The sequence below is a fragment of the Sminthopsis crassicaudata genome, chromosome 4 (assembly GCF_048593235.1).
Source record: "Sminthopsis crassicaudata isolate SCR6 chromosome 4, ASM4859323v1, whole genome shotgun sequence".
In the NCBI taxonomy this organism is placed as follows: Eukaryota; Metazoa; Chordata; class Mammalia; order Dasyuromorphia; family Dasyuridae; genus Sminthopsis; species Sminthopsis crassicaudata.
In genome coordinates this window covers 245,844,854-245,857,229 of record NC_133620.1, presented here as the reverse complement: position 1 = coordinate 245,857,229, position 12,376 = coordinate 245,844,854, and the positions used below count along the sequence as shown (strand labels likewise).

General features: G+C 32.7%; 1 protein-coding gene across 9 annotated transcripts in view; it reads left to right on the top strand.

Annotated features, from left to right (window-relative positions):
* Window positions 1-8,374, top strand: part of ADGRB3 (adhesion G protein-coupled receptor B3) — a 919,013-nt gene extending 910,639 nt beyond the window's left edge. For 8 of the 9 annotated variants that reach the window (XM_074310582.1, XM_074310581.1, XM_074310580.1 and 5 more), the window contains 2 exons: window positions 717-821; window positions 7,206-8,374. In XM_074310582.1, coding sequence (XP_074166683.1) covers window positions 717-821; window positions 7,206-7,394 — 294 coding nt within the window. In that variant the 3' untranslated portion in view covers window positions 7,395-8,374. The remainder of the gene's footprint in view (window positions 1-716; window positions 822-7,205) is intronic. The other variant, XM_074310585.1, reaches the window with a different exon arrangement.
* The last annotated feature ends 4,002 nt before the right edge of the window (window positions 8,375-12,376 follow it).

Sequence of the window (12,376 nt, the reverse complement as noted above, 5' to 3'; positions counted from 1 at the left end):
TGAGGGAAATAATATTCAAACAACCACATGCAAATGAGCTATGTGTAAGATAAATCCAAGATCATCAATGGAGGAAAAATGCTAAAATTAAAGGGGATTTGGAAAGATTTCATGTATTTGAAGTTGATGGGCCAGATTCTTATTCTATGAAGCTATATTAACACTCAGCAATTACGCAGAAGAGTTTAGGTCTTATATACATTTCAGTTATTTTTCCTGTTAACAATTGAGGAATTCACATCTTTTACACATTCAGATTTATGCATGTAAGTACATATGTGTATATATAAATATATATACATACTATATTATTTTATATTGTAACAATTTTACTAAAAACAGTTTTTAAATTTGAATGATAAAAATCTTGAGCTGATGATTATATTTGTAATACAACTATACTGTCACAAAAGAAAACTATTTTTTGGCAGTCTTGTAAGTAGAAGGATAATTCAATGTTTTATGTACAAAAACTGCTGAATAAGAGATCAAAAAAAGATCTGGTAGAACTCATTTACATTTCTGGAGTCTACAGGGACCCTCTGACTTCTGCCAAACTCAATTTGTCTTATTAGAAAAGAAAAAATAATGAATCTAAAACAAAAACAAAAAAACAAAACAAAACAAAACAAAAAAAAAAAAAAAAAAAAAAAACACACACACACACACACCAAAAATCCACTTAGGAATGAAAACTATTCTGTCTTCTCTTGCAGAAGGTCATGCATACTAGGAAGAGACATATGGAATTATTTCAGGAACTAAATCAGAAATTTCAGACTTTGGACAGATTTCGGGACATACCAAATACAAGCAGTATGGTGAGTATACTCTTATTTAGTGAGCTCACTTCACTGAGTGTAAAGTATTCAATACACCAAGTGTTTAATGTCTACCCACTGTGTTATGTTCCCAGAATTTGCTAGGTTGCTTCAGGGGAATATAGATAAAATATATACTAAAAGGTCTGATTTCTGCCGATTCAAAGCTCATAATCTTTCAAGATTTTCCAAGCTATCCACTATATGTCCACCATGAAAAAAAAAATTAGAAAAATCCATATATGAACCAAGTAATTAGGTATCAAAATGACTGGTTTAGTTGACAAGTGTGACAAAAGCACCTGTCTTTATGCTACAGAATGACCTCACTTATCATTAGGAAGAGATGTAATTTTTTCTTTTTTTTTCCAAGAGAGATAATTTTTTTCTTTTCTTATTAAAGCTTTTTTTTTAATTTTCAAAACATATTCATGGATAATTTTTCAACATTACCCCTTGCAAAACCTTATGTTCCAATTTTCCCTTCCCTTCCTCCACCCTCTCCCCTAGATGACAAGTAATCCAATATATGTTAAATATGGTGGAAATATATGCCAAATCCAATATATGCATACATATTTATATAATTATCTTCCTGCACAAAAAAAAAAAATGAAATCAAGCAGGAAAAAAATGAGTAAGAAAACAAAATGCAAGTAAACAACAACAAAAAAAGAGTGAAAATGCTATGTTGTGGTCCATACTCAGTTCCCACAGTTCTCTCTCTAAGTATAGATGGCTCTCTTCATCACAAAATCATTGGAATCACTCTAAATCATTTCATTGTTGAGGAGAGCTATGTCCATCAGAATTGATCAAAGATGTATTTTTTCAAAGGCTTATTTTACATGATGAAAAATAGGTGTTAAAAGATCTCTGATTTCACTGGTGTATGTTTCCTCCACTGATGCAGAACACAATTCTATGATGCAATACTTTATCATCTTCATACAGACCTTATTTTGTAGAAAGCAAAACTGAATCCCAAAGAGCAAAAGGGCTTTTTCAAAATCATACCATGCACTCTAGTCTAGGTTGGTCACTCTTCTTGTTGTTCTTAACAACCACCCTAATAAATCAGATATTAATCCCTCATTTCCCCTCCCCCCTATCTTGAATGTCCTTCCATCCAAATTCTATCAACCTAAAACCTAAGCATTCTCCCTATCCAATTTGAATTCTCTTTCTTTAGCACCCTTTCCCCTTTCCCTAAGCAGAATTCTCTAGATTCTGCAATAACTATAATTCAGAGAGGGGAAAAAAGGACAGAGATCTATTTTTTTTTAAATCTTGTTCTATAGAGTGTCAGGTTAATAGAATCATTATCATCTTATTTTTTTAATCATTTCATGAACTGCCATTTTCAAAGAATATATTACCATCTTGTTGTTCAAGATGCTGTTGAAGTCCCTTCACCAATTTTCCATCTCTGTGCCTTGACTATGACTGTCTCCTATGCCAATGCACTTCCTCCTAACATCCACTTCTTAGAATCCCTAACTTCATTCAAATCTTAGTTCAAGTAATGGGTTGAACTCTTCATATTTCAATGGTAGTTAGCAAGTGATTATTCCAGGTATTGGCTTTATCTGTCCAGAAAAGCATATAAGTTCCTTGAAAATGGGATTGGTTTATACTTTTTTATTCCCTCTTGTGCCTACAATAGTGCTATACTTATAGCAGTTATTTCATACTCAAAAGTTGAATGTTTTCCTCAACTTTCTTCTAACTATTTTCACAGATTTTCAGCCAACAAATGACATCAACACTGGTCTCAATCCATCAGCTCTTCCCAAATAAATTAATGATGAATTTGAAATAAATTGAAGAAAACATATTTTTAACACCCATCAAATCCTAAATCAAAGTCTAGCTGGCTGACAAAGGTTGTATTCAGGTCTGATTTTCCTCCTCACTCTCTAGTCTGAGGATTAAATTATTAACGGTACAAATATATGGATCTCAGTATCCTGACAGTTGCTATCGCCCTCCTGAATCAACATCTCTATACCTGCATGACTTTTCTCTATTTACTTAAATTTTATTGTCTATAAACACTTATTACTGCATTAAGAGGTAGGTAGGAGAGAGCAAAACTGTTTTTACTAGATAATTATTGCCCTAACTCTTCAAGAATGGAGGAAAAAGAGAGTTTTCTATTCTGTTTTAGTGATCATAAACTTGTAAAATATGAGTTCATTATAACTAATTGAGGTGCATAATTTGCAGTGACATATTGTTACTAACAAATTTTCTAATTGGATAGGAAAAGATATTTTAAAATATCAGTTAGGCAATTTTTCTTTTTCTCTAGTTACCAACTAATCATACCTAAAAGTATAGTAAATTATGGTAATTAAATAAAATAATAAATTTTGGGGGGACAGAAAGAAATTTGAGGGATTCTCTTATCTATTTTCAGTGCTCAGGGCAAGATAATAATCAAATCGCCCTAATGAGATCATTGTTTAATGATGTCCAGAGAGAGAATTTCTTCTCTTTCACTTTTAAATGTAGTATATGTGCACATGTCACACCCAAACAGCTGCTCAAAATCCTTCTTGCTGCAGCCTAAACCTATTCCCTCAAAGAACTGTTTTTTCATCATCACAAGGCTTGAAATAACAACAGAAAGAAGCCAGGTGGTTATGGATATCATATCAGGTGGAAAAAGCAGAAATGGAACTTTTATATTGTGCAGAAATTATTTAATACATTGAGTATTTATGAAAGGAATGAAGGGAGAAAATAAGGGGAAAAAAGCATACTAGACATTTTTACAAATATTCTATCATTAAATTTCATAACTTCCCTTGAAGGAAAGTGCTCTGTACTCTCTTCCCAGTCTATAGAGAGTTATTACGAGAACAGTATGTTGCTGGCTATTACTGCTTGCCACCTCTGCCTTCCCTCCCCTGCCCTCTTCCAGCTTCCCCAACCCATATTCTGAGGCTTCAGTAATTGTCATAACAATTTCTCACCACAAAAAGGCTGCCTTCAAGGACATGACTTATTCATTCAGAGCTCCAGAGGTGGAAACTACAGAAAAGCAGGCAAGAACAGGGTGACTAATTCTTCAGGAATAGCCTCAAAATGGGGCCAACATTGTTTAAATCCTCTTACTCATTATGACAGGCAGTATATAATAAAGGATAGATTAGCTGGCCACAAAGAAAGTCTTGTTTTCAAGTTCTACACCTAACAGACAGAACATATCACTTGCCCTCATAGTAATCTAGGCAATTCTATAAAGCTATATATTACCTGCATTGGTAAAAAGAGTTTCCTCCTCCAAGAGTATTCTATGCCAATTTCATTGGCATATCCCTATGATTCATTAAAACAAATTCTTAGAAATTAAACAAGACCAGAGACATGCTGCTAAATGTTTAACAAACAGCTCTTCAAAAGATATTATATACATCCCACACATTTAACTTTGATCTTTATAAATACAAGTTTGTTGACTTAGCTGTATCAGCAGAGAAAACATGGAAGACTTTAAATCTGAAAAGAAGCTTCACTGTATTTTAAATATATTTTAAACTAGAATAACTGTAATATAAATGGTATTACTTTAATCTAGAATAAATACAAAGCTATATTTCTTTTTAAATTTCTTTTTTGTTCTTTTATTTTTAGTTTTAAATAATAGCTTTTTATTTTCAAAATGTATGCAAAGATAGTTTTCAACATTCACTCTTGGAAACCTTGTGTTCCAGATTTTTTTCCTTCTCTTCTTTCTTCTAACTATTTTCACAGATTTTCAGCCAACAAATGACATCAACACTGGTCTCAATGCATCAGCTCTTCCCAAATAAATTAATGATGAATTTGAAATAAATTGAAGAAAACATATTTTCCCCTAGAGAGCAAGCAATCCAATATATGCAAAACCATATTTCTAAAAAAAAAAAAGAGAGAGAGAGAGAAAGAGAGGATTAGTGAAGATAAAACAGTCCATGTCCTTAGGAACAAAATAATTTTAAATTTAAAAATAATATTGCTGGAGAAGTGTAAAGTGGGCTAAACTTGGAGTCAGAGTTCATGAAACTGAATAGTGGCTCTTTTATTTATTACCTGCAGGGCCTTTTGCAATCATTAGACCTCTGTAAAATGAGAAAGTTAGATTAGTTAGTCTATCAGCTTCCTTCAACTTCTAAATTTATGATCCTAAGTGAAACTATTTTTTAAAAACTGTTCATTTTTTATTCTAATGGGCATATTTAGCAAGAGGACATTAAATAGCCAATATCCTCTCCTGAATAATGATTCATGTTACCAAATTTCTGGATTAAATTTAATAACTGGGCAGTTATACAAAGCACGATTTCCATTTGATGTTTCTTCATATTCAGATCAATACACTGTAATTTCACATTTGTTTGGAAACACACAAATTGATGGATTTTTTTTTTAACTTAGATGGCAATAATGATTTCAGCTTTACACTTCATAGATAAAGCTCTACCTGTTCTTATGTTTCTTCATTTTGCACTAATTGTCAAATAACTTGTCATTTAACATTAAAACACAGCAATTTTCATGACCATAAAAGAATTAATGGCTATGGGGTAGTCCTGAAGTCAGGAGGGCCTGAGTTCAAATGTGATTTTAGATACTTAACATGTCCTAGTTGTGTGACCCTGGGCAAGTCACTTAACCCCAATTGCCTCAGGAGGGAAAAAAAAAAATTAATGGCTATTCCATATAGACATGATCAAGACTCTATCCAAGAGGCAGATTCACCCTTCCCTCAGAAAAGGCATGATGAATTCATAAGATGGTTTGGTGGCTATAGTGTTAGATTTGGAATGAGGAAAATATGAATCTTCCAAAATATTTTCTCAGATAATTGTTACCACTTTTTAGACTCATTTCTTTATCTTAAAAATGGGGTAATAACATTTACTTCTCAGATTGCTCTGAGGATCAAAAAGATAACATATATAAAGCAGTTTGAAAACTTTAAAGCAATATCTAAACTCATTAATAGAAAAGGAAAAGTTGATTCTAGAAAAGTAATTGGTTATTGAGCAAAAGTGTCTTCAAAAGTTTTACTGTTATTCAGGAAATGTTTCCAAAAAAACTGAGCTATCAGAAGGAAACAATTTACAAAAGTGGAAATGAATGTACAAAATATGCATGAGAAATAAAAAGCTGTGCAAAGCAAGAATTGAAAGACGAAGATGAGAAATATCTGATCAATGAAAAAAAGAAAAGGAAAGGAAAAAAAAATTGAGAAATAGCTCAAAAGGGCTAAATATCTTTGATTTTGGTCTAGAAACCACTACCAAGGTGTGTACTCATTAGTAATTCTTAATATCCCATAATGGCTATCTAATAATCGGAACTCCATACCTATATTTCAGAAGATTCTATCACTAAATTTCTGACTTATCATTTAACTTGAATTTCCCTTCCTTGTCAAACTGACAACCTTGGAAAATACATCAAATAAGCCAAACAATAGCCACAGAGCATGTGGTACAGGAGAAGGAATGCTGGATGTGGAGTTAAAGGGCTTGTAGCATAGTAGATAGAGAATCAGACTCAGAGTTAGGAAGATTTATCTTCGTGAGTTCAAATCTGATCTCAGATACTTACTTGCTAGGTGACAGTGGGTACATCACTTAACCCTGCTTGCCTCAATTCATCTGTAAAATGAGCTGGAGAAGGAAATCAGGAAACTACTCCAGTGGCTTTGCCAAGAAAACTCTAAATGGGGTTGTGAAGACATAAGTAAATTTATTGAACAACAACATTTAATCTGAGCCAAGCTACCTTGTATAAATCATGTATCTTTTCCTTGCATCAATTTTCTCCCTTGTTAAACTAAGTGGCCCCTCAAGCCCATTTGGGCTCTATATAATAATAATAATAATAATAATAATAATAATAATAATAATAATAATAATAATTGCTAGCATCATAAAGGAAAGTTCTTTATGTTTTCTCTTTGATCTCACAATGCTGAGGTAAATGCAATTATTCTTCTTATTTTACAGATGAGGGAACTGGCGCTAAATGAGTTACTTGTCTAGAGCTCCAAGACTAGTGACAGAGCGATTAAGAGTCTAATCTTACTAAAATTCCTTCCCTAAATGAGTTTAGTCTCTGTGCTCCTCCAGATTAGCTCCATGAATCACAAGTTAGAGACAAGGTGCTCATCTGCTCTTTTTCAATGCAAATGAATTCAAATCATGCCTGTTCCTTGGCAGCTGGCTGCAATTTCAGCTCCTCTCTGTAATTGCTTAAGCTGGATTAAGGCAGCAAATAGACACTTACCTGGGATGCTCAAAAAGAATAAAAATTTTTTTTAAAAAGGCATCAATCCCATCCATCACATAAATGGCTTTCTTTTTTCTCTTGTTTTCTTCACAGGAAAACCCAGCACCAAACAAGAGCCCATGGGACACTTTCAAAAACCCTAGTGATTATCAACATTACACCACAATAAATGTTTTGGACACAGAGGCAAAAGACGCTTTGGAACTAAGACCAGCAGAATGGGAGAAGTGTCTGAATTTGCCTCTCGATGTGCAGGAAGGAGACTTTCAAACAGAGGTGTAACAAATAAACAAAAAAAGCGCAAAATACAGAAAGGAGATTGCTCATTGCACTGACATTCAAGTCTTGGGAAGCCTGACATTCCTCTCTGGACATTGTGGCTACCGTACAAATGTCAGGATCTTCATGTGCCAAACGTCAGTGGTATTTTCGTACCTTATCGTCCCTCTAGGCAAGCTAGTGGGGAGAACCAGGTGTACAATTCTTACCATCCTGTGTTGTAAGTAAACGTGGAATGGATTTGTAAGGTAATCTTTATAGATAAACCTCAAGCAACGATTCATGTTGTAACTGCTTCATTTGGTTTAGTTTTCAGAAAACTTCACCATGAAGCACAATGTATATATTTATGCAGTTTTTAAAGTTTATAACAGTCTGTTTGGCCATTACTACACTTTTTACTTTATAATATAAAAGCAAAGTTTTTGTCATTAAATGAATGTTTGTTGAGCTACATTCTTCATTGCTTTAAATGCAATAAAGTAATAATCTCACTTTTATATGAATAATATATTTCACATCTTTATTATTGCAGTTTTCTCCAGAAAGCTCAAAGTAGCTTTCTCTGCTGCAGCTGTGTATAAAATATTTAAAATGTTGTATGGTGTAAATAAACTTTTGTCTACATATCAGTTTTTTAGTGCATTTTATTTGGGATTTATTGAATTGAAATTTACATATTTATAAAGTTTTTTTTTTTTTTAAATGCAGATACCGAAAAAAATGTATTCTCAGTTTTAATGGCATATCGTTATTACTCCTTTGAGGCTAATGATTTCTCAAATGTAAAAGTAGGTTTGTATAATAGGTTCTGTATTTTCTACTCAAAACGCTCTTTGGAACAATGTACTATGTAAATTCAGCTTGTCAGAATTCTGCTGCCATCATTCTCATATATAATTTTTTTTCTATCTTATGATGAAAACACAACTAAGAAAAACAGTAAGTTACAATGCCAAAAAAAAAAAAAAAAAAAAAGGAAATGCTTATTTTAAATAATTGAGGGCAATGCATGTATCAAAAGAGAAGCCATGTGTGCTTAAAGTTCTTCATAGCATATAATAAAAACTGCACTTATGCAGGATTTAAAATCATCTCAGATCCATAGTCTATAACAGAGACAAAAAGGGAATGTATTTGGCAGCTCATAGAGAGGGGAAGGCTGAGGGAAGCTGTTGGTGCAAACTGTCTCTAGCTTCATTATAAGCCATGCTAGTGATGTCACTAGCCCCCTCAGATTATCATTAAAGGAAATTTATTGTGAGACTTGTTTAAACTTTTTTTTTGTTGTTCTTCAGATGATTGAACATTGTATTTATGATACTGTGGCAAGGAAGGGTATCCCAAGTTTTCAAGAAGTTTATTCAAACTTGTTAAATGTTAACCTGAGCTGCATTATCTTTTGTGACCAGCCCAAGTCTCTGGGAACAGGGGCAGGGGCTGTGATGGCTTTGGAACCGGTGTAGCTCAGGCAAAGAGAAAATGACCTACTTTTAGAAAGAGGTTCAATAAAAAAGCCAACTCCACCACAAGCTGGAGCCTTAAAAACCAAACAAACAGCTCAGGCTTCATTCCTGTCGTTTGTTTTTATTGTTCTTGATGTAAAGATTTTGAAAAGTCTATTTTTAATCAAATTTTAAAAAATAAACATTATCAAAATATGCAAAAAAGAGTATAACTGTTAACAAAAGCCTGATTTTTCACTAGTATAAAATTATCATGCTAATTATAATATGGTCTTAAAACTCTTTAATGTTTTATGAGATTTTTTTTTTTGTTGTTATAGGAATAATATTCTGTCAAGATGTAAAACACAAAAAGCTTACTATTCAGTTTAATTCCTGTAACATGTAGTTGGGACTTCAGTTTCTAATTAAAATCATGAAACCACTCAGAATACCAGATGTAGAATATATGGAGTCTTGAAAAATAACAATAATAATAAAACCTAAAAAAAGCATTGGTATAAATATTTAGGTAAACAAATGAGTTTCATGAGAGTCAGCAAGCATAATGGACAGCAAACTGATCTTGGAGTCAACAGGAGCTGAGTTCAAGTCTTGCCTCTCATACATGCTGGCCATGTGACCCTAGTTAAGTCACAGTATTCTAGGCAACTATCTAATACTGTATATCACAGAGAAAATACTTGCTTGAATTAGTAGAGGGAGGTCTAGACCCTTTTCCTTTGATATTAATATATCAGAAAGAAAAGTGTTTCTCCTAAATTGTGAATTTTACAGTGTACTACACAATGTCTTGAAATACTTAAAATTAAATAACACACTTCCTTTATAATTTTTTTTTTCAGTTCCAGTGGCTTAAAGAAATGTTTGACAGATTATATTTGAGATATACATAGTAAATAAAAGATTAGGCCCAGTTGTTGCATGTATGTAAGCAGCCTTTGTTCAAGTCAAGCCTCATAAACTCATAAACTCAGTTAAAAGGGATTTTACAGAGAGTACAAAAGAGTATTCTAAGCAAACTTAGGAAACTGTGGTTCTCAGTAGTTTTAGTGACTCAGAAAACTGAATTACCCTACAAGAGAAGTAGGTAAACTCCATTGCAGAGAATACAAATGATCCAAAAATCATTCACTTTTGACTTTGAAAGTTTTTTTTTTTTATTCTACTATTAATATAGGGTTTTCTGTTCTTTGGGTAATTCGTAGTACCAGAAAGATATATGAAAATATATTTGCTATGCATATATATTCACTTAGGTATCCATAGTTTTGGAATTAACTTCTCATTTCATTGGTAAATTCATTGAAATTTCTAATGAGGAAACTCCATCTACTACAGTAAATCAGTACCTAATTTGCAATTTATAATTTTAGTGGATTATGATAGAGTAGATGATGATAGAGGTAAGATGACTTCCTTTCTATTAATTAATAGGTGTTAGAAGACAACTTGACTCCCTGGGTTTTTTGCCATACCACACAACTTCCTATACACATAATATATGCATGTATTTCTTATGCCTATAATGTATCTGCTCATATACATATATGCACTCATATGTGCTTTTAATTGCTGTTGAACATACATTAAAAAACACCAAAAACTAAATATTTTCAAAGTTATAGAAGGAATATGATTTACATCTTTGAAATAAATACCTATAATAATAAAGCCACAGAATATATCCTTAAAGTATTAGGTATGAAACATACATACATATGTATATGTATATTTGTTATCTATGAGAATATTAGGGTGTAATATGTTTGGTATATAGATTAAGGAAACAAGATAATTGTTCATATCTCTTATATTACATATCTTAACATGTTTCATAGCTATAGGCACAATAACTTCCTCTACTAATAGAAATTTGCACATAAGTCTGCAAATTATAATCTTGGAAAAGTTCCTGAGTGACCACTGAAATTGTTAACCTACTTGGCCAGGATTACATAGGCAGTATGTGTCAGAGGCAGGCGTTAAACCCAGGACTCCCCAACACCACTGCTAGATGATCCTCTATCCAGTATGTCATACCGCCTCTCTTAAACCTATCTAAACATGGAATATGTTTTCCTATATAATGCATTTATTAATATATATATATATATATATATATATATATATATATATATATATATATATATATATATATATATATATATATATATTTCTATATCCATATAGGTTTGCAGAGACAGACATGGACAAGGAGTGTAAGGATCAGCCCAATTAGTTTGCATTTTGGATTAGAAACAAAGGAACCATTATAAGAAAGGAAATGAGGTAAAATGACTTAACCAGAATTAAAAAGTAATTAAGTACCAGAGGCTGAATTTGAATTCAGGTATTGCTGACTCTCAGACTCAGCAGTCTAGCCACTCTGCCACTCAGCTATCTCTAGCTAGGTAGTTAATTTTCTTTTTAAACTGTCCCTAAGTTGATTAGAGTCAATACAAAAACAAAACAAAAAATAAAAACCTAAATTTCTTATTATTAACAACATGTAAAGTTTGTTTTCCTAACTTTTGAATTATTTATTTGTGCCATCAAAATATGTGAAGTACCTGAGTGTCAGCTGTGTCAATTTATTAAATTTTGAAAGAGCTAATGTATTTATTAATACTGTGATAAGATCACAAAATCCTGACTCTGGAGCTATGAATACATCTGGTTCTACCCCCTCTTATCACAAATGAAATAACTGATTCTCAGGGAAGTGACTTGTCTAAGGCCACACGGGCAGTATATGTCAGAGACAAGTTTATTGCAGAATGTACACTGCCTTCCAGATGATGTGATCTTCTAGAATAAAGAGCACATACATTCACAGGCATTGTTATCACTTCATTTCTCAACTGTTCATACAAATAATTCATGCAATAAGAATTTATTAACTATGAAGTACACAACACTCTGCTAGTCACAGTGAGGGGATTTTTTTTTTTATTAGCATGTTAAACATAATTCCAATTCTTCAAAAGCTAACAATCTAACTAAAGAGAAAAGAACAATCGTTTAAAAATCCAAGGCATAATATGATATAGTAGTAAAAGTACCTCAACTTCTATCTCCTATGAGATTTACTCTGAATTATGGATGGAATTTGGGTAGAATAGTATGGAAAAGGAAGAATATTCTGGCCAGGGGGGACATACACACACATATGGGAGAAAGCACGTGTGAACACACACATACACACACACAACATGCAAGTAGGAATGAGTGTTGGTTTCTGGGGAAGAATGAAAAGACTAACCTTGCTGAAGCAAAGGAAAGGGATGTGTGTGTGTGTGTGTGTGTGTGTGTGTGTGTGTGTGTGTTGTGTTGTGTGTCTGTAGGGTATGGAAGTAGATGTTAAAGTGACCCAAAGGCTGGTTAACCTGTGTTTACATGTGTTTACAAAATTCCAGCTTTGGAATAAACTCTATGATCTTGTTCTACAGAGCCTTTCCTTTCCCATTTCTTTGGCTCAGGCAAGTATAATTTGTTGGCAAAGGAAACTAAATCCAG